The following is a 15,859-nucleotide window of genomic DNA, read 5'->3' on the forward strand; positions in this document are numbered from 1 at the left end:
AAGGGATAGATAGCTCAATGGTGAAAGTAGGACTCTATCACGGAGGGACAGAAGTGAATCTCTTAGGACCCGGCCTTAAAATGCCCAGGAGAGGGTATGACATCCATGTTGAGTAGTTGTGCTAATAAAGCAGTCAAACAGCATGCCCAATTTGAATAGAGCTCTGTGTGCTTTTATTTGAGACCATTTAGAGGTGATGCAGGTAAAAGTGACGTGTGGTATGCAAAGTTATTGAATTGGGAGAAACAAGTAAACGTTTTTTGTGAATGGTCATGGTACCTTCTGGGTATCAGCATAGTTATGACTGTGCTAACTCTAGGATGGCATGAAAGCTCTAGCAGTTGATCAGCATATCTATCATGTGAAAATGAAGACCGCGGTCACTTATGGAGCGTGCGTTTGGGGCTCGGCATATACTGAAACACTTCAAATCATTGAGGACACGTTTTTTAAATCCCTGGTTTCTCTTCCGCAGTCAACATCTAATCATGTACTCCATTTGGAGTTGAGTTTGCCTCACATTAAAGGCTTAATTAGACTCCCCCCTCTGCTCTTGTGGTTTCCATCTGGCGTAGGAACACTGTTCCCCTAACTCAGAGTATAATAAATGATTGCCTTAGATTGGAAAACTACAAGAGAATTCGATGGTTAAATTATGTCGAGCAAGAATTGACTGTCCTGGGATTGAAAGATCTGTTATAAGTTATAAATAGTAATTACGTTATGGCATATATATGTTTTAGGAATGGAGATTGTATTGAAGCAACCACAGCTGGGTCTCACCACATGTTCTGTCTTCTTTCAGGTGAGAATGTGGCTCTAGGTGGTCGAGCCACCCAGTCAAGTATTATTAGCGGACATTGGAGTCACATAGGTTACATGGCCCATGCAATCAACGCAATAGATGGAAATCAGGACCCCGAATTTTCACATGGATCCTGCACCCATACAAACTATGAACACAATCCCTGGTGGAGGGTGGATTTACTAAAACCACATAAAATTTCTGCCATTTCCATCACCAACCAACTTTATGTCCCTGAAAAGTTGAATGGAGCAGAAATTCTCATAGGAAATTCTCTATCAAACCATGGAAATAACAATGCAAGGTACAGTGAAATCTTTGTTCACTTTCAGCTGCCATTCAGAGATGGCAGATGCTTGTTTCTCCGGATCAGTAATATTATTTATTTTATTACAAGGCTTACCAATTCCAGTCCTGCATGTGATCAGAGTAATAGATCCGCCATCTTGAAATGAAGAGTGCCAGCATTCAATTTCCTAATTGCATAATTTAAATGAATATTATGGAAAATAAATTAGATTAAGTGCAATTCTGTGGCTCCATGTCGACTCTGATCACGTATGTAAGACATATTTCAGGGCATGTGTACAGGTTTATTAGTTATACCTTACTTTTAAAGCACTAAATTTAATAATTGCTTTGTCACAATAAATGTTACTTATTTGGAAAGAAGAATGATTCCTCACTTTACTTTACTGACAGTTCCTTATTTTCTCCATTTCCTTGTGATCTGAGAAATGTTTTAGTCTTTCTTTATTTTTGCTTTACTTAGTTTATTTTAGTACACAATTATTTACGTCTGCTTGCTTCTTTTTTGCTCTTCTCTTCCTTGTGGTGCTCTAGTCAGTTATCAATCTAATTTCTAAACAAAACCCCACCTCCTCGCCTCACAATCATTATCTGATTGTTGCAGCATGTTTATAGGTCTTGCATAGGCAGCGCATGCGCTGCCTCTACAAGGCATCAAGTAATTCGTTTTTTGGGGTGAAGATCCGCCTATTGCCTGTCATTTCTGTTGTTGCTTGCCATTAGTTGAACTTAGTAATTGCTCTTGTTAGCTGTTTTTTAATTGGCTATTGATGCAATACTCACTTCCGGTTAAGACCGGAAGCAGCAGCGCCTAACTACTGTGTTCGTCCTGCGTTCTACGGTGTGCACTATTTTCTTTTAGGCGGCCGGCCACGCGTGCTTTCACTTTTTATGCTGGCAGGTTACTTGCGTCTTCTCGCAAAGCACTGTGCTAGACCCTCACAGCTGCCATTTCCCACTTGTTAATCTCAGCAACTGCATGCTGTTTTTTTTTTTTTTTTTTTTGCTGTCTACAAACGCCATGAAAATGCTGCCGCTCTAGCCACTTTCGCTTCTATGGCATGGCTGACAGCAGTGGGCGGGCCTGAGGTGCTAGCGTCACTTGGAAGATGGCGACGTCCTTTGTTGTGGTGCGGACAGGAGCAGTGCGATGTTCGCTGAAGGCTGCGTGGGGCGCGAGCGTCAGGTAATTGGCAGTAATATGTTTGCATGACCAGTAGCGATTATAGCCAATGCTTTCCGAAAGTCGGCCCATGAGCAGGAGCAGCTCAAAGGGATTGACCTTGTCTGTCTACTACAGGGCGCCCAGAATGTGCGCATTCCAGCCCCTGCCACCCTTCTTAATGCTGATGCTCTACGCTGCTATGTCTCCATTGAGGCGATTTCAGGCGTGAGACAGGCAAAATAAAACATTTTGGCGTAAAAAAAATCCGGAGCATCTCGCCTGCACTGGGTCTATTAACGTGTATGCGTTTGCCAACATCCTAAGATCCCCTGCACAGGAATGCTGGGGCGTTGGGCCAGGTTCAGAGGACTCGCTGCCAGTACCCCCACAGCTCCTGTCTGTCTTCTCTCCCTCCCGCACTCCACTGCCACGCTCACTCCTGTCCCCTCGTTCCTCTCACTTTTTTCTCTCCTGTGTGCCAGGTGTATATAACCCAGCACTAGTATTTACAAGTCACACTACTGCTGCTGTCCCTTCACACTGCTCATGTTCTTACTCTGCCCCTCTTTCGCTGCTCTATCAGCTGCTCCTCTGGCCTACTCTTACCTTGTCTCACACAGCTCCCTTTCACTCTAATTCTACAGTCTCTCATTTTAGACTGCTGCTGTCTGCTACTCAGGCAGTTCCTGTTGTTTGCCAAATGCTTTCTCAGTCTGCTGCTCCTGTGTGGCAGGTCCCACCCACTCTACTCCTCCTGCCCCTTCCCCCCTTTGTCCTGTTATTGCTGTCTCCTCTGTCCCTTGCTCCCGTGGACTCATTTTTTTTCTCAGTGATCTCATTGGCTATAAAGGCTCCTCTTCAAATGTATGATCATGTTTTTCTTTTGGAATGTGCTGCTTTAATTGAAATGTATCCTAAATGCTCGCTTTAAGGTCATTCCTGCATCTACTGTATGCTGAGCAATGTTTAAATAAAAATTGTTTGCAAACAAAAACATTTTCTCACACAGTCCTCCTGATACATCTCCCGCCCCTCACACTTCTGCACCTGCTGCTCCCAGTCTCCCTCACACACCTTATCTGTCTAAGGAAGGGTTGTCAACATCCCATTGCTACCTATTACCAGACTCCTAACGCTCCTGCACCTACCCTGTTACAATTTCAGTGAACAAGATGAGCTAGAAATTGCTACAATACCATGCATTGGTAACATCTGGTATTTCTATTTCTATTGCTACAACGCTGCATGCTTATGACAGACAGAAAGGGCTATGCAACAATATGATTGATGTTCACAGACTGAATCACTTGATTCTTGTAAACAGCGTAAGACACATTGGTTGCTCATTACTGCATTTTAGATTCGCTCCAGAGGTACTAGATATATCATATATAATATTGTTTCATTATTTAATGGCATTTGTAAAATCGTGTCATGGTATGACCCTTATTTTTTGCAATAAGCAACAGAGAGCTGAGAAATTAGCTTAATTTCAATGTTGCAATCCAATAAATATACAAATGGATTGTTTTGCTGTCTCTAACTACATTTTAGTTTAAAAAATGTGTAGGAAATTTAGAAAACACACGTGTTTTGATTGTGCACAGATGCTCATGCATACACGAGTCCAATAAATATTTGTTTGCCAGAATTCCATTTTCCTAACTGCTTTTATAACTGTCAATGCAATAGGTCTCTCATTTGCGAAATGTTAAGCTGTTGGCACTTTAAATGACAATGCCTTTTATTTATCTGTTTTCAAAACCAACACATAAATAAAAAGTGTGTCATTTACTATACCAGTAGCTCCAAGTCTCGCAAAGGCGAGACCTATTGCATTGCAAATGCTTGTTGATGATGGTCGCTGATTGCGCACATAGAGAACGCTTGACGTGGGCGTGTCAGTTGCAAGTGTGTTTGTGCTGGCCTTGCCTGGATGGAGCCAAAGGCACAGAGAGCTGCCATTGTAGGCATCATGGAAAGCGATGCTCTCTGTTTAGATAGGACCTGGACTGCTTCCTGCAGCTCCCTTCAGGGTGTATCTTGAACATATTTAGCACTTATGACTGATGTGCTCTTACACCGGATGTGAATGAGGGAACTGACTCATATTTCGAAAGTTAGATTTCTGGCCAAACATACTTTTGAACCATAATCTCTTCTGTGTGATTTCCCTGATCTTGGTGTAAGATGGCCTTGATATCCTTGAGTCACCCATCTGGAGTGTCAGGCCCTCAAGTTGTCACATTGCCACCACAGCTCCCACTGCTTGCCTGAGGTTTTCTGTTCTCTCCCACAAACCCTGTGGTTGGGCTCAGAGCAACATTCTGGGCAGAGGCTTCAGAGTCTTATGTGGTATCTCACAGGGAAGGCATCCATGGATATGAAATAATGTCTCCAATTCTGTTGCTTCCTGGCCTTGTTGCAGATTCTAGCAGTAATTGGGGGAGCACCTGCATTGAGGGACGTGTTAATTCTGTTAGGCATTTGGAAATATTTGCTGCTTACGGTTCAAGGCTTCTATTATGAGCATGATTATAGGTATATGCACTTGTCTTCTGCATGTGCTTGTATGGGTGTGGCAGGGCAGGTCTGAATCTGGAGTATCGTAAGCTTCTGCATTAGGTTAGCCTGGGTCCCGCCTAGGCCAGTGACTTTGACTGGCAAACCTACAGTTGGAACAGTATCTCTTCGCCTAGCCACGGAGATCCACACAGCACTGTCAATTGCACACAGATAGCACCAGGGGCGCAACTAGAGCCTATCTTCGGGGAGGGGGGCATGGGGGAATAGTACTAAACATTGGTAGTGGGGTACAATTTTGTACACTGGGAACCAGACACTTTTGGAAGGTCAATCGGTCCGGGTTTAATGTGCTAATGCAAATAAAAGACAAATGTGCATGCCTGTTCTTTCATGCTTTAGCACATTAGAGCCAGATCTTTTATCATCACCAATGCATTCCTCTGAGACACAGAGCACTGCTGGATCCCAGAGAGTGTACATCAAACCTACGAGCATCAGGTTTCTGCAGGATGGTTTGTACCAAGCGAGTCCTTTGCATGTCTGAAGAAGTAGAGTAGCAAGGATACCATAGACCCTGGTACAAGAAGGAGAGATGGCCGCTTTGAATGCTGGTGTGGTAGTAAATACAGCAATTATCAGGGTTCAATGGGCCCCTCAGGGCCCCTCAGGGCTCTGGGCTCCAGTGCCACTGCACCTGCTGCGCACATTTTAGCTACATTTTAGCTACAGTGGCACTTATCCTACTGGATTTAAGCGCCGCATTTGATACGGTATCTCACACTGTATTAATACCCACTCTCAGCTCCCTGGGCATCCGCGGCCCAGCTCTCAACTGTCTTGCCTCATTTTTTACTAAGTGCACGTTTCAAGTTTTCTCCCGCACAGCTTAGTCCAATACGCATGTTTTTGCTCACGGGTGCCACAGGGCTCCATACGTAGTCCCTTACTGTTCAATCTGTATGTGAGTCCCTTAGCCAAAGTGGTGGAAAATTCTGTGCTGACGCTATATTCTTATGCCGCCGATTCCCAACTTATTTTTTCTCTCTCTTCTTAGAATACAAATGATTCCTCTACCCTCAAAATGGGTCTAATCAAAATAGCATCATGGATGCAGGAGAACTTTCTTAAACTAAAGGGAGAAAAAACTAAAGTACTCATATGGGGTAAAAACAAAAATGTGTGGGGTCCCCAACATTGGCCATCCGAAATGGGTACTCTTCCCTCACCTTCTCCCCAAGCGCGTAACTTGGGCATCATTATTGATGAATCTCCTAACATGCACCTGCATGCAGTAAAAACCACTGCCACTTGTTTTGCTATCCTCAAATGGCTAAAAGAAAACTGTTGGATGCTGCCAGAGTCCACTCAGAAAACCGTGGTCAATGCCTTGATTACCTCAAGGCTTGACTATGGTAATGTGCTTTATCTGAGCTCAAATAAGGCCACAACACGTAGATTACAGATGGTACAAAACTCTGCAGCTAGGCTGTTATGCAAGGTCCCAAAAGCTACCCCACCTCCCAATACCTTCGAAACCTGCACTGGCTCAGGGTTGAAAACCGAGTCAAATTCAAAGCGCTCAGTTTTATGCACAAGTAGGTAATGCACGGAAATACCTTTGATCCCTTGTTTGCCCTTATTCTCCCTCTCGTACTCTCCGTTCCTCCAAGCAAGAGAAGTTTGTTGTTCCCAAAATCAAGCTTTCCCAGATGGGCAAAAGATCTTCCTCCTATTTAGGTCCCTCTCTGTGGAATTCACTGCCATTTTCACTACGCAACGAGACTGATTATATCAAATTTCGCAAAGTCTTAAAACCATGGTGTTGGACTTGGCCCTTAAGGCAGGTTCACCCCTAATCTTTTTGCTTTAGATCTGTGATCTGTGTGGATGATTTTCTGGTCTGTGCGCACGTTTTCTCTGTGTCCCAGAGTAAAGTGCGTGCATGTAGTTAGCCTGGCCTGCTCTCCCATAGGGATGCATGGGGAATGTCTGTGTCCCTAGTAGTTCCTCATGCGTGAGGAGTGCATGCTCGAATTTGGTATGTGCGAGTTCGTGGGAACAAATGCTTCGCAATGGTGTATGTGGTATGTGTGTGTCATGTGTAGAAATGCCATTTCTAGGACTTGGCATATAAATGTAAAATATGCCTGCAGTGTGATTGGCTGGAGCTGGCTGGTGAGCCTGGCTCCAGGAAGGCTGGATGGGTCTGCCCGGTGGTGAGTGTGAGATTAGCATGTTGATGGCTTGGGAGGAGTGCCCCTGGTCCCTGATGAGCCTGGACTTTACCCAGAAAATGCTGGCTCCACCCCCTGTAGTGCGACTGATGGCCCTAGCCCTGCCAGTGAATAGAGAGGGTGGTTGAGGTAAACAGAGTACTTCAAACCCAGCTGCGACTGGTTTTCCCCACCCTGCACCCTGAGACAAAGGGGTTCTGTTGTATAAGAAGGGGCTGTGTCCCCATACAATTTGTCCTGTCTTTGGTTTTCTTCCAGGATCTTGCCAGAGGGGGCTGCTGCTGCTGGGGCCAAGAGGACCGCCACTGGGCTGTCTCCCTGCCTGGAGACCCAGTGTGCTGGCTCTGGCCCTGCTTTGCCCCTCTGCCTGCCTCCAGACCCTGCTGGAGCTGTTGCTGTGCCTGGAGGCGCTCTGACTTTTGAATTATAGCGCTAGGCGCGCTTTGTTTTCCTTGAAGCGCCGAGCGCGCTTCCCTTGGCGCTTGAGAGCGCTGTGCCTTGTCCCCGAGCGCTGGGGAGGCTCGTTGTCCAGCCGGTGCCCACCCGGCATCTGCCCGTTTTATTCTGCCGATTTGCGGCATTAGCGAGTGCCCACCTCGCTTTATATTTCATTGGGGACGCCGGTGCCCACCCGGCATTGCCCCGTCCTTGGATACTTTATTTTTTAAAGGAGCCCGCCTGCCTGCCTAAAACGGGCCGCCGCGCTGCCCGCGACGACCCGGAAGTGCTGGGACCGGCAACCAATCGCTGCGTGGCCCTGGAGAGGCGAACCGGAAGTCCCGCCCCCGGAGCCGAGCAGCGAGGACAAGGGCTGCCGGCCGTGTCCCCGAGGTGCCTGACGAGAGGAGAGGAGCCCCCGCTGCAGAGACCCGGTGAGTGCCTGCAAGAAGGGAGGGGCACCGGGACACATTGTCGGTGTCCGCCCCCTCTCCCCCCGGTAGCGCGATCTCGCGCCCATTGATGGAGCAAAGCCACGAGGGCTTCACAGCGGCACACCTTTGTTCCCTGAGCGGCCCCGGTTGGCAGCGGGCCGCTCCAACATGGGCAGCATTCATTTCGGGAGCCCCGAGGCTCTGAGGGGCCATTCTGTGCTTTGAGCCCGAGAGGCTCAGGGCACTTTCCATTTCGAGCCCGGCGAGGCTCATTGCCCACAGTTAATCCACGAGCCCAGCGAGGCTCAACGCCCACATCGTATTTAGAGCCCAGAGAGGCTCTGGGGCATTTTCCATGATTTTGAGAGCGCTGAAGCTCTAATTTCCACATTTGCTTAAGCGAGCCCTGAGAGGCTCTAGGGGGACACATGCAGCTAGTTGGTTGTAGCCCCGAGGCTCCCACACTGTGTCTCCCCACCTTGTCCTTGAGCCCTCCTGGCTCCAACGTTGCCCAGTCCTGTTCAACAACTGTCCAGCACTTAGTGGAAAGTTGCTACATTTAGGCTTTGTATGCTGTGCTGCCTGCGCAGCCCCCCTGACACTGAGACTCAGGGCATTCCGCCCCTTTCGAGGCCAGTTGGCCTGAGGGACATTGTGAGTGTTGTGCTATGTGCACCCAGCGCATTGTAATTTCTTGCTATGTGATTCTTGCGCAAAATGTTCTAATCTGCACCTCTGTGTTTATTATCTCACGTGCAATTGTTGACGTCCCACTTTATGTTTATCCCCTTTGCTAAGAGTGACCTGCATAGAGGATTGTTGATGTCCCATTTTATGTTTATCCACTTTGCTAAGAGTGACCTGCATAGAGGATTGTTGATGTCCCACTTTATGTTTAGGTTTCCTTCCCTTTGCTAAGAGTGAACTGCTTAGGTGTTGGTATTCCTTCCTTGGGTCCTGATGATAAGGTCCTAGTTACCTGCGTGATTTCCTACAGTGTTTTAGGGTTGCGTAGGAGGTCTTTACTCTGTTTCAGTGATGACTGGATGTGTGTTGCATTTATAATTTTGGTGCTAATCATTCTAATGTTCATGTCCTAAGTGTGTACCTACCAGTATTATTTTCTGACAAGTGCCTACCCCTGACAGTGGTCCATGTGGCCCTGTCCTGTACATAATTCCCCTTGTAAATTCTGCCCGTGCCCCTGGCACATTGTAAAGTTTGTGTGTTAATCTAATGTGTTTTGTTTACTATAAATACAAAGGCTATTTTTTATATATATCCTTGTGTGGAGTGTTTCTTTGTGGTGGGCCTTGGGTGTTGTTGCTGGGGTGCGTGCGCAAACACTTAACTCATACCGCCTCCAAGTTTAGCCTAGACTGCTCGCGCCACGTTACCTAGAGGGTGAGCGGGGGTTACCTTGGTGTGTGACTCCCTTGCCCTGACTTTAGAAATGGCGATCCCTGACTGACCTCAACGCGAGTCTTGGCCAGCCAGGGTCCCGTTTCTAACACATGGCTATTCAACATCTAGACATTTACAATGTCCTCAGCCTCTCTGCAAATCTGTTAATTGCGCCTGGAAACCCTTTTTGGGTAGCTGCTTAGCATTATAAGTGCAAATAAATAAATTAAATAAAAAGTACATAAATAAATACGCCCCTAGTCTGATGCACATAAAAGAAAAGTCTCTCATCTGATTAAAAGTAGCATGAATTGCATAATGATAAATGCTTCCAAGAAACAAGAAGATGCGTGTAGGAGGAATCTCCCAATGTGTCCAATAAAGTGCTCCCACAAACATTGAAAAGCCGACTTGAGGTGTGGAAAATAAACCAGGATAAAGAAAATTCTGTGGAGCTTCTATCTGGCTGTCATATAATGATCAGGGGTAACCAACAGCTCAAAAGGAAGGAGTATTCACAGAGAACAATAAGCTGGTTACCAGTTCACAATGTATAAGCATGCATATGAAGGTATTTCTATAGAATAGACCTAGCTGGAGAGCAACAGAGTGTTGCACATTATGAGAGTTTAGTGTAGTTCCTATTTTCCCTATAGGCTCTGTGCATTGGAATAACATAAACAGCAGTGTAGACGTAGAAGTGCGGTCTTCCAGGTCTCTACTGACTTTGCTAAACTTTAATTGGGTTTGTACCAACTAGCTCAGAGGTCACTGGAAACTTTCTTGACTGAATAGGAAGTGATCAGCTCCCCTGGCTCAGACAAGAAGGGATTCAGTTTTCCAACAACCGCATAAACATGACAACTTTGCTCCTTAGAATAAGAGTCAATCTCTAGAGTCGTGTGAAACAATAGACAGCTATTTCACTCAGTCAGTTGTGCAAGAATTATTTTTACCAGGATGCAGAGAATAGAGAGACAGGCGTTTTCAATAAAAGATATTATTTATTGAACAGTCTTTCTTCTCATGCAAGAGAAATGAATTGCGACAATTGCAAGACTTGTTATTATAAAAAGTGTGTACAGTAAAATGAGGATTGCGAAATAATACTGTAAAAGCATTGATATGGTTTCTTAGCCATACAATGGTTAAAATGAATAAAATACATACATTCATATATACATTTGACTAACGTACTCAACTGATGCTTCTAGATACGCCTACCCCAGTGTACCTGACCTAAGCCTTTTACGTGGGAGGGAGTAAGTAAGTAGCAGTTTAAGTTAAGTTGGTTTTGCCAAGGGTTTGCTTCAAGAATTCTCTCTAAGGGTTTAGTCAACATTGTACCTCTGGAATAGAGTGTTGGAGGTCTGGTATCTCCCCTCAGGACTCTATATCCCAGTCACCCGCAAGGGTAGGCTGGAAACGCCGGAGCTGGATTTTCTCGGCAGGAGAAAAGACAGCGTCTTTCTCAGCGCGTCAAGGAGGAGGAGGGGCAGCATCCGTGGGCTTCTCGCATCTGCTGGGCTCTGCAAGGGACAGCTGTTCTGCTCCTGTATTCTCTATCACCACCGCTGTGTTTGCTTAGGCAACGTTGGTATTATTTATACCTGGAAGGTGCCTTGTTTGACGTACGTTTTTGGACATAAGACGTCAATAAAGATATCACTAAGAACCGGTCGTTCTTACAGTGCTCATTAGAGTTCTATTACTAATCAAAACATAGCAAGCGGGGCTTTCCCAGGTTGCTGGGGGTTTTATCTGTTGAAAGAACTCGGTGTGTGTAGGAAGGGGGAGTCTCTAGTTGGCGCAGTGCAACACTAGCGACAAGCAGGGACTCTCCTCTTCCTCGTCAGGGCTGAGGGTTACCTTCCAGACAACCTCTGCTTACCCTCTAGGTAGTGTGGCTTAAGCAGTCGCAGGCTAATCTTTGGGGCATATAGGTTAAACACTTGCAATAGTACACCTTTACAACCAACCCACCACACAACGAGACCAGACTGTATTCTGTAAAAATATATATCTTTATATAGATTTTAAGCAGGCTTGTGAATACAGTCAACGTACTTTATGATACGGTTGCAAGTTACTCAGTTCAGGTTAACACAGTTCTTATAGCAGTTCTCTTTGGGCCCGTAGGCCGGTGTTAACCAAAGTTCTTGTGGAGCCGGCGGCTTCCAGGGGATCTGTCCCACGTCGCGTTGCCTACCCGGGGTCGCTGATCGTTGCGGCTCTTCAGCCGAGCAGGTCACTGGTCATCCGGGGCAGCGGTGTTCTGTGGCGGCAGGGTCCTCTCCTCGTCGTCCGCTCCGACCGTGGCGGCGGCGGCTGTGCGGTGGTGGCAAGTGGCAGTACGGTCCCCAAGTGCAGGACGTACCCAGCCAAGTGCCGGTGCAGCTGTGCGCTCACAGCTGGGCTGTCGGGCAGATTACCGACTTTGCGGATTCTCACAGGGCAACTGTCCGTCTTTGCAGGTGAGTGGTTGCTCGTATCGCAGCCTACTTGAGAGCTTGGACCGGACGGGTCCTCCTTCGCTTTGCTCTCGGGCTCCCGGTGCAGTTGCGGTCACGGTGTTTGGGCCAGCGGCGGCTGGTCCTCACTTTGCTTCTGCTGTTGCTTTGGGCCCCGGTCACGGTGGTCAGGCAGGGGTCGTCGCCTTGGAGGAGATTCCTCCGTCAGTACTGCAGCAATGGTCAGCACCCGCAGTCGCTTTCCTTCAGGGGTAGCGTCCACTGGTCCTGGGACGCTGGTCAGGGGGCAAGTTCACAGCAAGCCCTTGGAGATCTCTCTAGCAGAGTTTGGCACAAAGTAAAGCAAAAGTCCTCTCGTAGTCTTTTCTTCTTCCTCTCCTTCAGCAGCAAGGCACCAGACACAGGCAAGAGTCAGCACCCTTCCTTGTCTCTCACGGTCCTTCTCGTAGGGCAGAGTCCTTCTGTGGCCCAAACAGGATCTAATTTTCAAGGAGCAGGGCTCCTTCTTTTATAGGCCAATTCTTTTGTTCTTGCAGGCCAGGGGGGCCTTTGCATAGCCACTCTCAGTCCTTGAGTACCCCGGCGGGTGTACTCCGGCTTCTGATTTCAGTGTGAGGGGCAGGCGCATCAGACGCCCCACAGGGGGTGGAGCCAGCATTGTGCGGACAGGGGCGGCCAGAGTACCTTGTTGATGGGGGCTTCGCCCTTCCTGGGCCAGGTGCCGGCAGAGTCATCCGCCGCTCCCCAGGAGGGTGGAGCCAGCATTGTGGTGGCCGAGCACAGCTACAGTTCGAGTCAAGAGGCACTCCTACCTCCCACTAAGGTGTAATCTGCGCATTCACCACCTGTCATCCCTCCAGCCCTGTCACTCACACATCCCAGACAGTCAGATACACATACCAGCAGAGGCGGGCTGAAATGGTTAAGCAAGCAAATGCTAACTTTCTAAAAGTAGCATTTGCAAACCCAGGATACTAAAATAAACTTGACTACAAGAAATATTTTATCATCCTGAGTTCAGGCATACTAAACATGACTCGCTACCATGCTCCTTGAGCCTGCGGGAATTATAGGGTGTAATAATTCTCGCAGCTCAGTCTGGCCTAAGGGAGCAGGTAGCCTTCAATAGTGAAATACGGTCTTGGTTGTAAGTCACTACTAGGACATGCCACACACATCAGGGCTTGTCCTACCTTACACCTACAACGCACCCTGCCCGCAGGCCTACCATAGGGGTGACTAAAATGTAGTCAAGGGAAGGTTCAGGGGCTGGCAAGTGGGTGCACTTGCCCAGCTAGCGTGACAGTACGAGACCGCACGCGGGTTCTGCGGTCGCAGTTCCCAGACACAACTTTACGGCTGCTTCGGTGGGTGGCGCAACCAGCGCTGCAGGCCCACCAGCAGTATTGGCATCTACAAGCCCCGGCACTCTCTAGTGCGCTTTACTAGGGACTGACAGTAAAGCCAATGCACCAATCATGGATACCAATCGTATGTACAGTTTTACAGTAGGGAGCACTTGCACTGCGGCACGGATCAGCCGTGGCGCAGTGCCCTGAGTATCGGAAAACCAGCAAAACATCGGAGGCACATCAGCAAAAAGTGGAAGGGAGACTCACGCCAAGGTGCCAGGTCTAACATGTGTCCCCTCCAGCTGAAATGTGGGGGGAACTACCCTTCCCCAGGGAGTTCCACATCACTAGGACCGTCAGCGTTGGCGTGATCGGTGCCAGGGCGGTGTTCCACCGTAAAGTCCATACTCTGTAGAGAAATGGACCACCTCAACAGTTTCGGGTTCTCACCCCTCATTTGCATCAACCATCTGAGGGGCCTGTGGTCCATCTGAACTCGGAAGTGAGACCCAAACAAGTAGGGTCTTAGCTTCTTCAGCGCCCAGACCACAGCAAATGCTTCACGCTCTATTGCACTCCACCTACTTTCCCGTGGAAGTAACCTCCTACTTATGAAGGCTACGGGTTGGTCAAAGCCCTCCTCAGTCATCTGTGAAAGAACAGCCCCTACACCATGCTCTGAAGCGTCTGTTTGCACAATGAACTCCTTGGAGAAATCAGGGGCCAGGAGCACGGGCGCCGTGCACATGGCAGTCTTCAGGGTGTCAAAAGCCTTCTGCAGGTGTCAGTCCAAATCACATTCCTGGGCTGCTTCTTCGAAGTCAGCTCTGTCAAGGGGGTCACGATCGTGCCATAGCCCTTGACAAACCTCCTGTAATACCCAGTGAGCCCCAGGAAGGCTCTCACTGCAGTCTGGGTTTTGGGGGGTTCCCAAGCCAGGATGGTCTCGATTTTGGGCTGCAAGGGGGCTACCTTGCCACTCCCAACTTGGTGTCCCAAGTACACCACGGAACCCTGCCCAATCTGGCACTTGCTTGCCTTGATTGTGAGGCCTGCTCTGCGCAGGGCCATCAACACTTCCCAGAGGTGTCGCAGGTGTTCGGGCCAGGTACCGCTGAACACTGCGATGTCATCCAGGTAGGCGGCGCTGAACTCGTCCAGTCCAGCCAACACCTGGTTGACCAATCTCTGAAAGGTGGCAGGGGCATTCTTCATTCCAAATGGCATAACCCGGAACTGGAAATGCCCATCTGGTGTTGAGAATGCCGACCTCTCCTTTGCCCCATCGGTCAAGGCGATCTGCCAGTACCCAGACGTTAAATCAAACGTGCTGAGGAACCGGGCAGCCCCTAGCCGATCAATGAGCTCGTCAGCTCTGGGGATGGGGTGCGCGTCAGTCTTCGTGACTGAATTGAGTCCTCTGTAGTCCACACAGAACCGGAGTTCGGGTGTGGCTCCCGGCGCAGCAGCCTTCGGAACCAAGACCACGGGGCTGGACCAAGGACTGCTGGAAGACTCAACCACCCCGAGGGCAAGCATCTTGGAGACCTCCTCCTTGATGCAGGCCCGGACCCTGTCAGTCACCCTGTAAGCCTTATGCTTCACAGGTAAGCTGTCTCCAGTGTCCACATCATGGACGCACCAATCTGTGACACTCGGAACCAGGGAGAACAGGTCTGGAAACTGCCCCAGCAACTGGCGGCAGTCCTCCTGTTGTTCGGCGGTCAGGGTGGGTGAGAGGTTAACTCCATCCACTGACCCATCTTTCTCACAGGCCACCAAGAGGTCAGGAAGAGGCTCCGACTCCTCCTCCATTCCGTCATCGGTTGCCAACAACATGCCCACTTCGGACCTTCGCAAGTGGGGCTTGAGGCGGTTGACATGTAGGACCCGCAAAGGGTTCCTGGGCGTCTTAATGTCCACCAAGTATGTCACGGGGCTCTTGCGCTCCACAACCTCAAATGGTCCTGTCCACTTATCCTGAAGGGCACAGGGCTCCACTGGGGCCAGGACATACACCTCTTGTCCAGGCTGAAGCTCGACCAGAGTGGCATTCTGATCGTACCACCGCTTCATTTCCTCCTGGCTCGCTTCCAGATTTGACTCGGCAAGTTGTCTGCAGCGTCTGGTCTGGTTTCTGAAGGCCAGCATGTAGCTATATACATTCTGGGGAGATTTCCTGGGAGATTGCTCCCAGCCTTCCTTTACCAAACTCAGCGGTCCTCTCACGGGGTGACCGTACAGTAGTTCAAAGGGGCTGAACCCTAGGGACTTCTGTGGCACCTCGCGATATGCAAAGAGCAGGCATGGTAAGAGGACGTCCCACTTACGCCTCATCGGACCTTCCAGGCCCATGATCTTGCCTTTTAGGGTTCGGTTGAATCTTTCAACCAACCCGTTACCTTGGGGATGGTAGGGCGTGGTGAACTTATACGTCACGCCACACTCCTGCCAAAGGGACTTCATATACTTCGATATGAAATTGGTCCCACTGTCGCTCACCACCTCTAGAGGGAATCCTACTCGTGAGAAAATTCCCATCAGAGCACGCCCCACCACGGGAGCCGTCACTGTCCTCAGAGGGATGGCTTCAGGGTACCAGGTGGCATGGTCCACCAAGACCAGGATGAACCTGTTGCCCATGGCTGTCTTGGGGTCCAGAGGCCCAACAATGTCAATACCCACTCGCTGGAATGGCGTACCGACCACAGGGAAGGGTTG

At 48.8% G+C, this 15,859-nt stretch overlaps 1 protein-coding gene across 1 annotated transcript in view; it reads left to right on the top strand.

Moving 5' to 3' along the window:
• Window positions 1–15,859, top strand: part of LOC147709547 (fucolectin-like) — a 234,577-nt gene that overhangs the window by 118,308 nt on the left and 100,410 nt on the right. Inside the window, exon 3 of the mRNA XM_086928081.1 lies at window positions 806–1,109. Coding sequence (XP_086784207.1) covers window positions 806–1,109 — 304 coding nt within the window. The remainder of the gene's footprint in view (window positions 1–805; window positions 1,110–15,859) is intronic.

This window comes from Lissotriton vulgaris, chromosome 6 (assembly GCF_964263255.1).
Source record: "Lissotriton vulgaris chromosome 6, aLisVul1.2, whole genome shotgun sequence".
Lineage (NCBI taxonomy): Eukaryota > Metazoa > Chordata > Amphibia > Caudata > Salamandridae > Lissotriton > Lissotriton vulgaris.